Source organism: Mustela nivalis (genome assembly GCF_964662115.1).
Source record: "Mustela nivalis genome assembly, chromosome: 19".
NCBI classification, from domain to species: domain Eukaryota; kingdom Metazoa; phylum Chordata; class Mammalia; order Carnivora; family Mustelidae; genus Mustela; species Mustela nivalis.
In genome coordinates this window covers 25,835,262-25,852,652 of record NC_139038.1, presented here as the reverse complement: position 1 = coordinate 25,852,652, position 17,391 = coordinate 25,835,262, and the positions used below count along the sequence as shown (strand labels likewise).

At 46.5% G+C, this 17,391-nt stretch overlaps 1 protein-coding gene across 18 annotated transcripts in view; it reads right to left on the bottom strand.

The window, feature by feature from the left end:
• Positions 1–17,391, bottom strand: part of RPS15A (ribosomal protein S15a) — a 420,016-nt gene that overhangs the window by 362,038 nt on the left and 40,587 nt on the right. For 2 of the 18 annotated variants that reach the window (XR_014306588.1, XM_082714951.1), the window contains one exon: positions 16,499–16,600. The exons of 14 other annotated variants lie outside the window; for them this stretch is intronic. Coding sequence is in view for 3 of the 4 variants with exons in the window: in XM_082714951.1 (XP_082571077.1) it covers positions 16,588–16,600 (13 nt within the window). In the remaining variant the exon portion in view is untranslated. Of the gene's footprint in view, positions 1–776; positions 820–6,932; positions 6,967–16,498; positions 16,601–17,391 lie in introns of those variants that run through there. 2 more of the 18 variants (XM_082714950.1, XM_082714952.1) reach the window with 2 other exon arrangements.

The window sequence follows — 17,391 nt, the reverse complement described above, 5'->3', positions numbered from 1 at the left end:
AGAACATACCCAGAACACCTGGATTGGATGTTTCTCCAATATAATGGTTCTCAAAGAGTGCATCCCAAACCAGCAGCATGATTGCCATCTAGGAACTCACCAGAAATGTGAATTCTTGGGGCACCCTGTACCTCCAGCACAGAAAGCTGGGCACCATCTGTGTTCCCACAAGCCCTCCGGGTGATTCTGACGCACGTGCATAGGGTTTTGAGAACCCACGCTCAAATGAAAGGCAAGCAGGGTAGCCAGACTGTCCTCTCTGTTTCGTGCACGAGAGGTCTCTGATCTTCCAGTGAGAGGGGTAGAAGGAAGCAGGCTCCCTGGAGAATGGGGGTCCTCTCCAGCAAATGGGAGAAACCAAAAAACTCAATTGCACAGGCAACCCCAAATACTGAGCATCTGGAGCCATGCCGAGTGGCAGGACAACCATGGTGAATGAGACAGGATCCCAGCTCTCCAGGACTGAACAATGGGGACCGAGGACCTACAGTCTGCACACATCATACTGGCAAAGATGGAAAATCTAACAGAAGCAAGTGCTGGAGAAACCGCAAGTCTCATAGAAGGCTGGTAAGAATGTAGACTGTTCAACTGTTCTGCAGAGCAGTTTGGTGAAGTCTGGTCAAGTTGGAGGCATGCACATTCTATAGGCCAGCAGTTCCATTCCTGAGTGTATACTGTGGGCCTGGAGAAGCTCCATCAGTTATCACAAGGAGCAATGCTCAGGACAGAGGGGTGCCTGGCTGGTTCAGGCAGTAGAGCAAGTGACTCTTGATCTCAGGGTCATGAGTTCAAGCCCCCATTGGATGTGGAGCTGACCTAAAATTTTAGAAGAAGAAAAACAGAAACAACCTGAATGCCCACTTACAGGAGAACGGATAAATAAATCATGATATGGTTATACAGTAGAATGTGATCATAACAAATTAACACAAATAGTAGCAGGGAAATAATAAGCAAAACACAATTTTCATAAATTGGAAAAACTGTAATAGTGAAAAAAGGCTAAGTCATGAAATGATACGTACAGCAGGGCTCTACAGAAGTTTTAAAATACGCAACACAACATGGTATGTTGGTAACAGAATATGTATATACACACACACACACAAAATCAAAGTACATAAATCTGCATGGAGGGGTGCCTGGTTGGCTTGGACAGTGGAACATGTGATTCTTTCTTTTTTTTTTTTTTTTAAAGATTTTATTTATTTATTTGACAGACAGAGATCACAAGCAGGCAGAGAGGCAGGCAGAGAGAGAGGAGGAAGCAGGCTCCCTGCTGAGCAGAGAGCCCGATGCGGGGCTCGATCCCAGGACTCTGAGATCATGACCTGAGCCAAAGGCAGCGGTTTACCCACTGAGCCACCCAGGCGCCACCGGAACATGTGATTCTTGATTGCAGGTCATGAATTTGAGCCCCACCTTGACTGAGTGCAGAGGTTACTAAAAATAATATAAACTTTTAAAAAATCTCTTTAAATGTGTATGGAATAAAAAACACAACTGTAGGATAGAGGACATCGCTGGAAAGGGAGGGGCAGAGGAAGGGGCACAAAAGTGAGATGAGTCCAGCGGGCTGGGACTGTATTTGTTATGGTATATTTCTTACTGTTTTTTGGAGAGAGAGCACGCTTGTGAGATTAGTGGGGCAGAGAGAGGGGAAGAGAGAGAACCCCAAGCAAGCTCCATGTCCAGTGCAGAGCCCCATATGGGGCTTGATCTTACCGCCCTGAGATCATGACCTGAGCCAAAGTCAAGAGTCGGTGCTTAACCCACTGAGCCACTCAGGCGCCCCTGTTATGTTATGATTCTCTCTTTTCCTTTTTTTTTTTTTTACAGATTTTATTTATTTATTTGACAGAGAGAAATCACAAGTAGATGGAGAGGCAGGCAGAGAGCCCGATGTGGGACTCGATCCCAGGACCCTGAGATCATGACCTGAGCCGAAGGCAGCGGCTTAACCCACTGAGCCACCCAGGCGCCCATGTTATGATTCTCAAACGGAACGATGTGTAAGTGGTTGCTCACTGTTTCAGTCTATGGTTTTTCTGTGTGTACCTGAAATATTTCATTGTGAAATAATTTTACATAAGCCACTGTAAGTCATTAATGAATAATTATAAATGTGGAAAGCACTACAAAGAAGGACTATAGGCTGTCCTGAGAGGAGACGTAACGAGTTCCCGTATTTCAAACTTGTCTTTAACTTGCTTTCTTTTTTTTTTTTTTAAGATTTTATTTATTTATTTGATAGAGAAAGAGATCACGAGTGGTCAGAGAGGCAGGCAGAGAGAGATGGGGAAGCAGGCTCCCCGCTGTGCAGAGAGTCCGATGCGGGGCTCGATCCCAGGACCCTGAGATCATGACCTGAGTCAAAGGTAGAGGCTTAATCCACTGAGTCACCCAGGCACCCCTTAACTTGTCTTCAAAGTCCTACTGCCAGCTGCCACCAGTCATAAATTATATTTCATTTTGGCTTGTCTATATTTTTTAATTTTCTGACCAGGAAATAAACCCTTTGCATTTTGCTATTTTTTGCATTCTGATCTTTTTGAAGGAGGCAGTCAAAATCAGTTTATAAAAGTTTGCATAGAATATTCCAATGTACTATATGTCTAATATATACTTTTCAGGATAGACACATAAGAAAGTAAGTAGGGAACTCTGGAAAGACCTACATATAAAGAAGTTAGCAGCCCTAGGGTGCCTGGGTGGCTCAGTGGGTTAAGCCTCTGCCTTTGGCTCAGGTCATGATCCCAGGGTCCTGGGATCAAGCCCCCCATCAGGCTTCCTGCTCGGCGGGGAGTCTGCTTCTCTCTCTGCCTGCCATTCTATCTCTGAAAAATAAATAAATAAAATATTAAAAAAAAAAAAAAAAGAAGAAGAAGTTAGCAGCCTTTATTTCTGGTGGGAGTGTTAGAAATTTGTACTTGCTGGGGCACCTGGGTGGCTCAGTGGGTTAAGCATCTACCTTTGGCTCTGGTCATGACGTCAGAGTCCTGGGGTCGAGCCCTGAGTCGGGATCCCTGCTCAGTGGGGAGTTTGCTTCTCTCTCTCCCTCTGCCCCTCCCCCGACTCATGCACATTTTCTCTCTCCCTCAAATAAATAAAATCAAAAAAAGAAAGAAAGAAAGAAATGTGTACTTGCTTCTTACAGTGACTCCCACTGTTGTCATCAACTCATCCCCTTTTCCTCTACCTTCTGGAACAGAAACCCTCCTTTCTGTGGGAAACCTATTCCCTGTATTGCAAGGGAGACTTGCCGAGGTTCCACCTCCTCAGGGCACTGGCTTACTAACCTGTCCAACCAGACCATTTATTTGGAGCCCCGGAGATTGGCTCAAGGATGCATGTGATACACACCCAGCTAATCGCATCCATCAGCGAGACTCTTCCTTTGTAATAGGGTGGTTCAAACACTAGAAGTTAGTTTGGGGTTTCTCGTGTTTACTTTTAGACCTCTTCTGCATGGAGAAACGACCAGAGAGAGCAAGAGAGCATCCTTTCCGTGTTGTCTGAGCCCTGGAGAGAGAGCCCTGCTTGACTCATTCCTGGAACATCCCTGTCCTAGGGACCAATATGTTCTCTTGAATCACCTGCACCAGTTTGAGATTGATTTCTCACACTTACAGCTAAACAAGTTCTGTCTTTAACACTTCTATTTTGTTCCCCTCTATTTTCTACACTTTTCCACAACGAGCATGCGTCACATGCACAACACGTTTCAGATCTGAAAGAACCAAGAAAGGAACGGGCAGATCAGCGTTTATCTGTAGAGGGCTGCTGGCTGAGCCCACCCCATCTGGGGAAGGCCGCGGTTTGCCTCTGGCTCCGTGATCCCACCGGTTCCTCTGAGGTCTCCAGGCCTGACTCACTGCTTCTCAAGCCTTTGTCCCCCAAATCACTGACAAACCCACCGTTGCCAGCAACCCCCATTGGTCCCGGCTTTCCAGTGATAATTAGTATGGAGCTGGGTGTCTCCTTCCCTGTGGGAGAAAACTTCCTTCACGGCGTGAAGTAGAGCAGAGTGTGGGTGGCTTTACCAGGGAGGCAGAGAAGCTTATGTAAGTGACATTATTATATATGATTATATCACCAGAGTAGGAGAAACTCGTTCCTATTTGGGTGTTATCCCGACCCTTAGGTTTTAGGCTTATGTGAAATAAAATGATGAAGAAAACCCATGTTCTCTTTCCCTCACCCAACCCCAGGATAATGTCAACATTTCTTCATCCTTACTTGGTCCGGGCACTGCTCTAAGCTTCCACGTACTAAGTCCACATAGAAACCCCGTGGGGGAGTATCATAACCATCCCCATTTTACAGGTAGACAGACTGAGCTACAGAAAGATGGCACAACGTGCCCAAGATCCCATAGCCAGAAACTGGGAGCGTCAAGACCCCAGCGCAGACCATTCACATCCCACATCCATATTCTAAATCTCTCAGACAAGCCAACAACGACGCTCTGTAGAAAAGTGCAAAATGTTTTAAGTGGGGCATGTGCTCCATTATCACAGTCCCCACCACTCCCTAAGGTGTGAGACCTGGCCCACTCACTCACAGGGAATCTGAATGGCAGCCTCTGATCTGGAGAATGTTGGGTTACAAAAGAAAAAGGGAACTTGTTGACGTCAAAAGAGAATTTGGGTAATAAGAGCTACAATGTGTCAAGTGCTCACTCTATGCCAGAATCCCCTATAAAGTACCTGTTATGCCTTGTGTCATCTGATCATAGCCAGTCTTGTGAGATTTTAGGGGTACAGGAACCATGGCAGTGCATCTGCTAGACCTGAAATCCATCAGGGCAGCAGGGAAACTAAGGCAGGGGCAGTCCTAGAAAACACAAGACTCCTCTGACGTGGGACCCCTCAACCTTTCTGAGGCTGCACTGCCCAGACGTGCTCCCCCCAACCTTCTCTCCTTCGCTCAGAGTCAGACTTGGGACTTCTTTGACAAAGTGTTTCACCGGATCGAGTCCTTGCACATTGCTTCCCAGAACGACGTCTGCCTCTTGGAGAACGCAGATCGACACAAGGGCTTTCCCAAGATCCCACAACTAGCAAGTAACAGGGCCAGAATTTGAACCCGGTCTCCCCGATGCCACAGCCAGCATTCTGAGCCACGATATCACACCCTTCTTTGCCAAGGGCTCCAATTTTCTCAAACTCCTTGGTTCGGAGCAGCTAGAAGTCTGGACCCAAAAGTGATCCAGGGGCAAGAGGGAGAGCTTCAGGCTCCAGAACCAGGTATGATACTCATGCCTGGATTCCTAACAGCTGCCACATTGACCAGGAAAGAGTGCTGGCTACCCAGAGCCCCAGGAAGGAAGCACAGGTGAGGGAAACGGACATGTCTACGATGGTCTTTTCTCATAGTCTTGCGGGAGAGTCAGCCCCTTCCCCAGGGCTGGTGGGAAACAAGGCCATGCGGTACAAGAGCGAGCACTGGACTGAGAGTCTGGGGGTGGGGCACCCAGCCTACCCACAGAGAGGCATCAGCAAGCTGGAGCTGTAATGCAGGGCTCCAGAGCTCATGAAGCATTTCTATGTCTACCATCACCACATTTGATCCGTAGATAGAACTGTTATATGTGTATGAACTTTTAACTTTGTGAAAGCATTTACATGTTTAATTGCACCCTTGTGAATCGAGGTGAAATTCACCTTATTAATCATCACTAAATAAATCCCTGCAGCCACTCCACCTAGCAGAGCTTGATCCCTCTCCCTCTGTCCCTCCCCAGCTCATAAACTCTCTATTGAATAAATAAATAAAATCTTAAAATAAAAATAAACCTTCTGATGATGTGCTATAATCTATGCCTGTTCCCAAAGTTTTTTTTTCCTCGGTAGGACACACATGACAGGTGACATTCACGTGAGCAGCACCTTCTTTGGTTGTACAATGGAGTAGGGGGAGTGTAATTCCCAGAATACCATTCCCACCTCTTACTTTCTCTCCCTCCAGAGAAGCACATACACCAGTACTAGACAGAAACTTTATCAGGGACATATGTACACGTTCATTTTATATTTTTATTTAACAAATTGTTGGGAAAGTTCTTTCCAGGAGCCATAATCCCTCATAAAAATTCTTCTCCAGGGGATGTTGCAAACTGAGGTTGAGACTTGGACCAAGAAATTAGTAGGTGCTCAGTAAATGTGGGTTGAATAAATAAAGGCATGAACAGCAGAAAAGGGGAGGTGGTAGTGTATAGTGGACTACCAGACTATGGCTTAGAGATGGTGGGGAATTCCTGGGTTTAGGAAGGGCCCAATGACATCAAGGACTGAGCTTGTGGGGGAGAAAAAAAAAAGGTGGGGGCTGAGCTTGTGGGACCAAAGGGAATAAAGGCTTCGGACAGCATTTCCCTGACTGCAGTCCCTCAAGAGCCACCAACTATAGTTACACCAAGCCTGAGTCTGACCTACACTATTACTTAATTCATAGATATATAAAAAAGCAACTCTCACTTCTAAAAAATCTAAACACATGTGCTGAAAACGGAAGCTTTGCAACACTCCTGTAAAACGAAAACCAGTATCATTTGTCATAAGTTGTGGGCAACCGTGAAAAAATACAGATAAAGACCTCCTCCCAAATCAAATTTCAGGTAGCATTCTCTCCTGAGAGCTCGGTGCCATGAAGCCTGCTTTCTCGTTACTAAAATAAAAGGGAGGGGGCAGAACGGCGTGAGGGCCATACTGGTTGCAAATCGGGAAGTTCTCCTTGGAGGAATCAGGTTACAAGAGAACCAAAATGGGACTCACAGTTTCTCTTCAAAACACATCCCAGGAGCGTCTGGGTGGCTCAGGTGGTTAAGCATCTGCCTTCAGCCATGTTGAGATCCCCGGTCCTGGGATTGAGCCCAGCATGGGGCTCCCGGCTGGGCAGGGAGTCCGCTTCTGCCTCTCCCTCTGCAGCTGCCCCTGCTCGTGCTTACTCCCTCATGCTCTCTTGCTGTCAAATAAACAAAATCTTTAAAAAATAAAAATAAAAAACACATCCCAGACAAAGACTTGACTTCACATTGCCTCTCTCCTTGTTCTTTGCCCCTCCACGTGTTAGCTCCTCGGGAGGGAGGCAGGACCAGCAACCTCAGCGTCTTATTAGAAACACGGTCTGCAGGGGCAGGGCCAGCATTCAAGCCTAACAAGCCCTGCAGGTGATTCCGATGCACGCCTGAGTTCCAGATCACTGCCCTGGATTACAACAACCTCCCTCAGGGCCCACCTTGCCCCCCATCCCACACCCACCAACATTCCCTTCCCTACACAACCGCCAAAGGGATGTCTCTAAAATCCTAAGATATACCATTTCATTTCCCTGACCGGGGTTAAAATAAAATCCAAAGCTCCTTCCCTTTCCTACAAGGGTCAGAGGCCAGCCCCTACCTCCTTCTCTGCAGCCTCTCTCCTACTGCTCTCTTCCCTGGCCCCATGCTTCAGACACCCTGACCTTCTTTAAGTCCCTCAAACATCCCCAAGAATGCTCCAGGCATGGAGCCTACTTAAACATTAAATGAATGAATGAATGAACTGAAAATCCCATCTGCTGGGAAACTCCCTCCCACCCAGCAAACTGGGAGTTAGTTATTCACCCTACAAATCTTCATCACTCCCTGCCACATAACCCTGCTTTGTTCCTCATCATATAACATGTTCATGTCTTTGCTTTTTTATGTTCTTTCCCCTTCACTAGAATGAATCCCATGAGGTCAGGGAGCTGGGATGTTTTGTGCATGGCTGTATTCCTGGCACACAGAACATTTCCTGGCACACAGCTGGCATTTAATTAATATTACTTGACAAAAATATCTAAGGAATGACCCCCGTGGCCTATTTAATCTATTGTTTACAGTCTGGTTGTCTCTACTATTTGGCTGCCACGAACAAAGCTTTCTCTGGATTTAGAATTCTATCCTTGGGCTAGATTACCAGCCAGTTGGTTTCCTTAGGCCGATGAGAATGCCCATGTTTAAGGTCTTGAAAGCCAGTGTCAAAGTGTTTTCCAAAGGGTCTGACCCCACCCCCCACCCCAGCCAGTGTTCCTGAGTCTACCTCAAGCCAAGCTGGCCAAAGCCGGCATTATCGCCCTTAAAATCCTCACAGGTAGGAATGGAGCTGTTTGTGGTTCTAATTTGCATTTCTTTGATTACTGGTTAGGCTGATCATTTCCCCATGTGCCCAGCTAATTGCTTTTCATCTTTTTCCAGTTGTCTCTTCACACCCCTTTGCTTGTTTCTCTACCCACTTTAAGGGCTTGTCTTATTGATTTGTTTGAATTCTCTGAAAAATAAAGACATTAACCCGTTTCCTCTCATACATTAAAGGCTTAATTCTTTGCTTCTGCTGGTCCCTGCCCTCAGCTGTATCCCTCTATATTTCCTTATTCCCTTTTACATGTTTATACCCCGCTTTGCATTTCTCTTTTCTCTCGGTTTTAGATTTTTTGCACAGTTAATTATTGAATATATACTTAGAAGAAGCCTCTGAAGTCGCCCCATCTCATTCAAAATATAAGATACATTTTTTTCAAAGACTTATTTATTTATCTGAGAGAGAGGGAGAGCAGGTACACAGCGGGGGCAGGCAGAGGAGGGAGAGAGAGAATCTCAAGCAGACTCCCTACTGAGCACAGAGCCCCTGGGGGCCTTGAATCTGAGGATCCTCAGATCATGACCTGAGCCAAAAATCAGGATTTAGGTGCTTAACCAACTGAGCCACCCAGGTGCCCCTTATAAGGTACATTTCTTAAAGTCATCTAGTGATCTGGCTCTCCCCTCCTATGCCCACTCCATATTACCTCTCAGATCTCAGTTACTACCATTCTGCTGGATCTCTTTGCTGCAGACATGCTGGCTTCTCTGCTCATCTTCAAACATACTAGCCATACTTCCACCTCAGGACCTTTGCACATGATTTTCCTGTCCAGAAGGCTCTTTCACCAAGTATCTGCATACTCCCTTACTCCCTCAGGTCTTTACTCATATGTCATCTCAGTGAATCCTTCCCTGGCCACCTTATCTCAAATTTTAGCCCCTGTGGTAGACAGAATAACATTCTCCTTCAAAGAGGTCCACATCCTGATCCTGGAACCTATAACTACGTTATCTTTCATAGCAAAAGGGAGTCTGCAAATGTTGCAGATGTGATTAAATAAGGATTTTGAGATGAGGAGATGGTCTGGGTGAGCCAGATCACATCACAAGGGTACTTTTAGAGGGAGGCAGAGCAGCCAGGGTCAAAAAAGAAGATATGACAAGGATGCAGAGGTCAAAGTGTTGCAGGGCCAGGAACCAAGGAGTATAATAGCCTTTACAAGCTGCACAAGGCAAGGAAATGGATTCTCACCTGGATCCGCCAAAAGGAAGGCAGCCGAGAAGACCCACTTTAGACTTCAGACCCCCAAATTGTGTGATAATAAGTGTGGATTGTTTTAAGCCATTACATTTTAGTCATTTGTTACAGCAGCCATAAGAAACTAATACAGTCCCCAACACCTCCCACCCACTTCCTGGTTTCCTTGTTTCTTCTTGGCATTCATCACGAAGTTCCTATAATTTTATATATTTTTCTTTTTTATTTTTGGATTCCCCAGTAGACTATCAACTCCATGAGGACAGGGGGTGTTTTCTGTTTTTTGTTCACAGGGCCCGGCACATATTAGAAATTCAATAGCCTTTGTTGAATGATGGGACAGAGGAAAGAGAATGAAGGAAGCTCTCCTCCTGTCCAATAGAAACTCTTGGGTAGTTGATGTTGCTGGTAAGTCATTACATCCAAAAGGCCACTCTGGGTAGAACTAGGTCTTGAAGGTGATACCAGATATTGGAGGAAGAGGCATCTGAAATTCTAGAGAATTCTCAGGGTCGCTCCAGCCTTTACTCTCCAAATAGGTACACCGCTTCACACACCTCTGCACTCAAGGGGCAGAAGATATCATATAATGGTCAAAATCCTGAACCCCAGACACAGACTTTCTGGGTTCATACTCCAGCTCAGTGCTGGTCCAATAGAATAACATTGCAAACCACATTAAAACACACTTGCTCTAAATTTTGCAGTGGCCACTTTTATGAAGTTTTGTTAAAAGGTAAAATTAATTTTAATAATGTTTTATTTGGCTTACTATATCCAGGATATTATCATCTCAACATGTAATCAATATTAAGAAATCATTAAAAGAGGGGCACCTGGCTGGCTTGGTCAGAAGAGCCTGTGACTACTGATCTCGGGGTTGTGAGTTCGAGCCCCACGTTGGGTGTAGAGATTACTTAAATAAACAAATAAATAAACTTTTCACAAAATTATTAATGAGCTGTTTTACATTCTTTTGTTATATATACTAGGTCTTCTAAAGCCCATGGGCATTTTATAACAGTTTCAATTTGGACATTAAATTTTCAACAGTTAAAGTGAAATGGAATCCCGCTAAAACAATCAAGTTGTTTTCACAGAAAAAATACTTTACACTGCTTCCATTTTTAAATTCAGTGTAAATTAAAGTTAAATAAAGTTTAAAATTCACTCCTTTCTTCACACTAGGGCATACTTGCCACGCTCAGTGGCCACATGTAGCCAGTGGCCACTGTCTTGGAAAGCATGGTCCCACAGGACAAACACCTGTGAGAGATGTGACCTTGTATACATTATTTAGATGCTCCCTGAACCTTCTTCCGTCACCTACAGAACAGGTGATGATAAGAGTAGCTATTTTTGTGGGTTAAATGAAGTTATGGGTGGAAAGTACTTAATACACGGTAAGCTTTATAAATTGTAGCTATTGTCGCTCTGGAACAATTTCTTATCTTTCCAAGGGGGAGGCACCCCTGGTCAGAAAGAAGGAGGCTGACCTACTGTGTGCCAGTCTTGAACTTCAGACGTTCATCTCAAATGTCACCATAGACCTTTGCAGTGGGCGCGGCCATTGCCACCAGGTCCAAGCCCCTGAAGGGCCTCTTCCAGGCTGCTGGAAGAAGCCAGGGGGTGGGAGGACAGCTGTCTAACAGAAACTCTTGGGGAAATGCTGCTCTGAATTTCGGTCACCTTCGAAGCCCGCTGCCTGGGGGGCTATCTGCTGGTAGCAGATAGCCTGGCCTTCCGGCTCCTTCTCTTCTGCCCTCCTCTCCTCCTTCATCCCATGGTCTCCCTCCCTTCCTGCCTCTCACCCTTGGCCAGAAGAACAGGTGATGATTCTCCAGTCCCTTGTTCTCAGAGATTTTTTAACACTGTGTGCTTTTCCCTGGAGGGAACAGGCGGATGACAGGTGGCTGCTCAAACCATCTCTGAAAGGGGGAGGCCCATCCCATGGCCCTTCCTGGTCTAAGATTTGGAGCCTCCTGAGAAATGAATATTTAGAGAAACCCCACAATGAAATTTCCAGAAAAATCCAACTGATTCCTTCAGCATCCAAGATGTTCTTGCAGAAGGTATGAACAAAGTTCCCACCTCATTCCAAGATCATGGGCAAAGAGAGCTTGGATGTTGGAGCCGGAAAGACTGGGGTCTCCCCCTCTTAACTTTGTGGCCAAGGAGAAGTTGCTTGATCTGCTGTAAGTCCAGGGCCTTCATCTGCAAAATGAATATAATGATTCCCTCTAAGAAATCACTGTAGGGATTCCTGGAAGTATCACTTGCACCATGCTTGGCATACAGTAAGTGCTCCATTAGTGATGATTATTAGCAGTGAGTCGCCACCTCCCAGGGGGCACGAACCATGGTTGTGAACATCCGCAGTTCCATCCCCAGGACCAGAGCAGCATGGGAGTTGCTGCACAAGTGGTGTACAGACAGAAATTTTTTTTCATATAATGACACTGAGGCCCTCCAGACCAATGAAAACTTGCATGTTGCTTCCTAAGGGCCAGAGCCAGAATGAGGGTGAGGCCAGTAAGGCACTTGCCATTGGGTGCAAAATTGAAGAGGGCACCAAAAAAACCCAGTCATCAAGATAAATAATATTTTGGTGCAATATTCCAAAAAAATCAAAATGAAAGCAAAAATATTTTTTTATAAAAGTTGTCAGTAAAGACAGAGCCACTATTACCAACTTCTTTTGCCTCCAGCTCCGCACAGCACTGCCAGGCATGGTCTAAGCAATTTTTAAATATTAACCTATCCCATCCTGATGAGAACCCTGAGAGGCAATATTATTGTTGCCCTCAATTTTCAGGGGAGGCAAAGGCGGCCTAGAGAAGTAAGCTAACCTGCCCCAGGTCCTTCAGCTCTGAAGTGGCAGTGCTGGGATTTAAACCCACGAATTTGGGATTTGAGAGCCCCAGGTCCTCACCACTGTCCTGCGTCTGCCTGATGCAGCTCTGCCCATGGGCCATTAGATCATTAGATCACGTGCTCTGGCCAAAGCTTCAGTGGTTGCACAGAACCCTCACCCTATCATTCTAGCCACAGACATGCACTACCCGTGAGCTGGGTTCTTTAGACACCAAAATAACTACAAAATAGTGCCTGGCCTTACCAGGCGGATGCCTTGCACGGTGAGGGCAGGGCTCCCGCCCACTGCTCTTAGAGGCCTGGACAAGCACTCTGTGAGGCTGGAGGAGGGCATGACTCACTCAGTTTTAGCCAGGAGGTCACTTGAAATGCAGAGGCATTTCCTGCCTCCCCGTCCTGTGACAATTGATGCACCTATGACAGATTAGTAAGAGGTTGTCGGCTGGAGAACACAGAGCAGCAGTGTCCCCATCTGACATACGCAACTCAGCTCAAAGCGATTTTTACCGATGGCATATACTTCCTTTTTAAAGATTTATTTATTGAGAGAGAGAGAGAAAGAACATGGGGGGGGTGGGGGGAGGCAGAGGGAGAGGGGAAGAGAGAGAGAATCCCAAGAAGACTCCCCACCGAGCATGAAGCCCAACATGGGGCTTTATCCCATGACCCTGAGATCATGACCTGAGGCGAAATCAAGAGTCAGATGCCTAACCGACTGAGCCACCCAGGCGCCCCAAAGGCACATAACTTCAGTAGTAAAGGTCATTCAGTCCCAGATCTTCATGGGTTATGGAATGACCCTAAACTCTTCCCTCAAGCTCCATCATGAACAGCATGACAGGATGGTGAAAAGCAATGAGTCAGACATTCTGCGCTTTCCCGACTGGGTGACCTTGGCCCAACCACACAGTCTCCCTAAGCCATCAATAAAATAGGGTCAGTGATGCTGACCTCCCAGTAAATGTAATAAATATGTAACATGTATGGCACAGGGCCAGGCATGGAGAAAGCGCTCAGTAAGTGGTAACTCCTGTCATGGTTTTCAAACATGGGGTCCAATGTCCACTGCCCAAGGCCACTATTTTTGCAAAACTCTCCAGCATGAGAAACTGAAGAGTCCCCCGTGAGAAACAGTCCGTGAAATGGCCTGTGTGGCACAGCAGAGACGTAAATTCATTGAAAAACTCAAGCACAAAGATCTCCTGATTTACATGAAAAGGTCGACACACTCATTAATTCTCAACTGGGATGCGTCTTAGACTCACCTGGGCTCACCTGTCCCAGCCTCTGTGCCCCGGGATTCGGTTTTCCCTGGAGGGTCTCAGCGCTGCTATTTTGAAAAGCCTTCCCAGGTGACTCCATGGATGGGCAGGGGCAGGGGTGACCCCGACCAAGAGAATGGGAGGGTAGGAGATACTCTAGGGAAGGGGTTCCTGTTGGGGGGGGGGGGTGTAGCCAAAAATGAATGTTTACTTGCATCATTATTCCTTCATAATTCCTTCATGTTTTATGTGCCTCAGATCAGAATGTTGTATTTCATTCTTAATTTTTTTTAAACATATGCTATGTAAACAAACAACATCTTCATATGCCAGACCGAGGGCTCTGAGCCATCAACCCATGGCCAGACCTACCCCATCCACACCCCAGGCTCTGCCTCCACCAGCGTTTTGCAACAAATGCCAGACACCCCCCCCACCTCCAAAAAACCTCATTTCACCTTTAGGTATTTCTAAGTGTAATTCTAAAAGATAAGAGCTGTTTTTTAATACAACCACACAACCATTATCACAGCTGCCAAATTAATCATCGTTATTGTCCTCAAATATGTAAGTGTTCAAACTGTCTCATGAATGTCATACTTTTTTTTTTAACTTTCTTTTCAGGATTTAAATAAGGTCTACACCTTGGCAACGGACTGATTTGCCTTCAGGTCTCCTAATCTCGGTGCTCCTCACACTCGACTGTGCCCACAAATTTCCTAAGGATCTCGTTAAAATGCGGATTCTTATGGGAGGTTTGGGGCAGGGCCTGAGAGTCCCCACTTCTGACCTTGTCCCAGGAGCTGATGCCAACGCTGCTGGCCTGTGGACCACACCTTAAGTAGCGAGGCTCTGTTTCATAATCAAAGGAAATACCTTGTTTAAAGTAGCATTGACATCTTTGGGCAGGCCCAGTGATTTGGGAGACGAATCCCAAAGGCCACTGCCTTCCCAGAAAGTGCAACTGACTGATCCCAGCTGTGGTGGGTGTCTAAAGGTCAAAGTCAGCACCTTCGCCTGTACAATTGGCTCCTGTCGCCCCGGCCATCCAGTTGTTCATCCTGGCAGAGTCTGTTCCCCTCCCCAAACCCGAGGCCACCTCGTCAAGACCCTTGGGGTCTCTGGAACTGCATTGACTTGTTCAGTTTCTGGCAGGCAGACAGAAACACAAGCTGCCGAAAGAAGGCAGTTACCTTTTCTTGCACTTAGAGCTTTAATTAAAAAGCCCTGTGCTGCCACATTCCAAGCACCCTCCACTGACCTGTGAGACCTATTGATTGCTTCGCTCTCCCCGCAAGACACATCGGAGAGAAGACTTTATCTTCCTTTAATCAGACCTGCTTCCCTCAGATCCTGTTCTGACAGGGACGTGGCCGTCTCCCCGCCCACATCGCCCCCACGCTCTGCTGGCTCCAAGTACAGTAGGCACGGCGAGCTGGGGGGGTCAGCGCCCCTGGGGAACTGCCAGCCTCGGGGTGGGAGGGGTGGGAGGGTCTGCAGATGCAGCATCGCTATGGCCAACATGCCTTGAGCCTACACTGTGTGCCAGGAACTGTGCCAGGAGCTCCAAATACACTCCCCGCCCCCCATGCATTAATATCACTTGCGTGTGTTAGGAGTCCCTGATTCCCCTAATGTCGGAAGTTCTTTATCCTATCTCCTGCTCCGTCTGCTTCACAGCCCTCGTTATTACTTGCAACCACGTCTATATGCCTCCGGGTTCACGGTCTCTGCCCCTAGAATGCAAATCCCGTGAGGGCAGGGATTTTGCCTCTCTCATTCCATCCTGAGTTCCAGCCCCAAAAGACAGCCCATGCGCACAGTGGTTCTCCATGAACGTTCAGCATGCCTATCCCTGTCACCGCGGTGTGCCACATTTCCTTCTTTTCTAATGCTTTTCTATTCTGTTGTATATATACCCCAGCTTTTCTTGATCTGCTCATCTGCCAACAGACACTTGCCGTATCTTAGGCTAGTATGGGTGGTGCTGCAGGGATCTTGGGCATGCTGGTGTCTCCTCGAGGTCCCGATTTTGATCCTTTTGTATAAATACCCCAAAATGAGATCACTGGAGAGTTGTTCTTCATTGTTCAGGGAATGCCAAACTGTCTCCTATAGTAGTTGAGCTCTCACCGACCATATGCAAGGGTTCTGATCTTTCTATATCCTTGCCAAGATCTGTCAACTTTGGGACACCTGGGTGACTCAGCGACTTAAGCGTTTGCCTTTGTTCCACTCAGGTCATGATCCCAGAGTCTTGGGATCAAGCCCCACGTTGGGAATCCCTGCTCAGCGGGGTGCCTGCCTCTCCCTCCCCTCTGCCTGCCACTCTGCCTACTTGTGCTCTCCTATCTCTCTGTCAAACAAATAAATAAAATCTTAAAAAAAAAAAATCTGTCATCTTCTTGTTTTTCTTGTTTGTCAAGAGGGTAGATGTCATGTGAAATGTCCTTCGCACAGTAAAATAAAATCTTAAATAGATAAGTGTGTGCTGAATTCGGCCGATCGTGTGTACTCTTCCCGGCAGCTGTGACTGTGAGCTCACTGGTCTCATGCCCATTTTATAGATGAGAAACACGAGGCACAGGGAGGAAGAATGATTCACACGAATGTTTCACATAGGAAGCTGGAGCACTGGGGTTGGTGCCCTGGTCTATTGGACTCCAACAGGGGCTCTTCACCTGGGGTTGGTGAACCGGGATGAAGAAAGGTATTGCCGCTTAATTTTCTTAACATCTAACTGAAAAGTTGCATTTCCTTCCGTTATGAAGGTTTGGCAGCAAACTGTAGCTCTGGCCCCAGCCCCTGCAACTCTGTCACCAACTGGAACCAAACAGAGTTTCATGTCCCGTGACATTTGTTGCGGATATCTTGGACTATATCATTTACACTCATCACTGCCTTGCAATTACCATCATAATAACGTAGCTGCCCCACCACCAGGTCTTGTTATGTGGTCTGTTAATAAGGAAGCACGCCGATTGCTATAGCACAGTGTGGCTCTGTAATATTTTGGTAAGTGTATTTGGCCATAATTGGTTGCCTGAAATAAGCAAGATGGAGAAAGCAAATACTGGATGGTCCACTTACATGTGGAACCTAAAAAAAAAAAAAGAAAGTCAAAATCATAGAAACAGAGACTAGGAAAGTGGTTGCCAAGGGCTGGAGGGTGGAGGGAAGGAGAAAGGGGGTCAGACTTCCAGTGACGAGACAAGTGAGCTCTGAGGATCTGATGTGTAACATGGTAACACATGGTATTTTATCGCTGACATTTGCTTAGAGAGTAGAATTTAAATGTTCTCACAAAACTAGGCGGGGTGGGGGGGGGGTAGGCAGTGTAAGTATGTGAGGTGATGGGCGTCTTAACTAACTGGATGGTGGAAACCCTTTCATAGTGTACACAAATATCAAATCATCACATTGTGTAAGTATCAATTCAGCCACAATAAACTTTGTCAGTTAATTTTTGTAAGTTAAACCTCAATAAACCTTAAAAATGTGTGTGTATTGACACACATACATCTGACTGCCTTTGTAATCCTCTGGATTCCATATTAAAAACATGACTCTGGGGGCGCCTGGGCGGACCAGTCGTCAAGTGGCTGCCTTCCGCTCAGGTCATGGTCCCAGGGTCCTCCGATCGAGACCCCGCATGGGGCTCCCTGCTCGGCAGGAAGCCTGTTTCTCCCTCTCCCAATCCCCTGCTTGTGTTCCCTCTTTCACTGGCTCTCTGTCAAATAAGTAAATAAAAATCTTTTTTTAAAAAAACAAAAAACAGGGGCGCCTGGGTGGCTCAGTGGGTTAAGCCGCTGCCTTCGGCTCAGGTCATGATCTCAAGGTCCTGGGATCAAGTCACGCATCGGGCTCTCTGCTCAGCAGGGAGCCTGCTT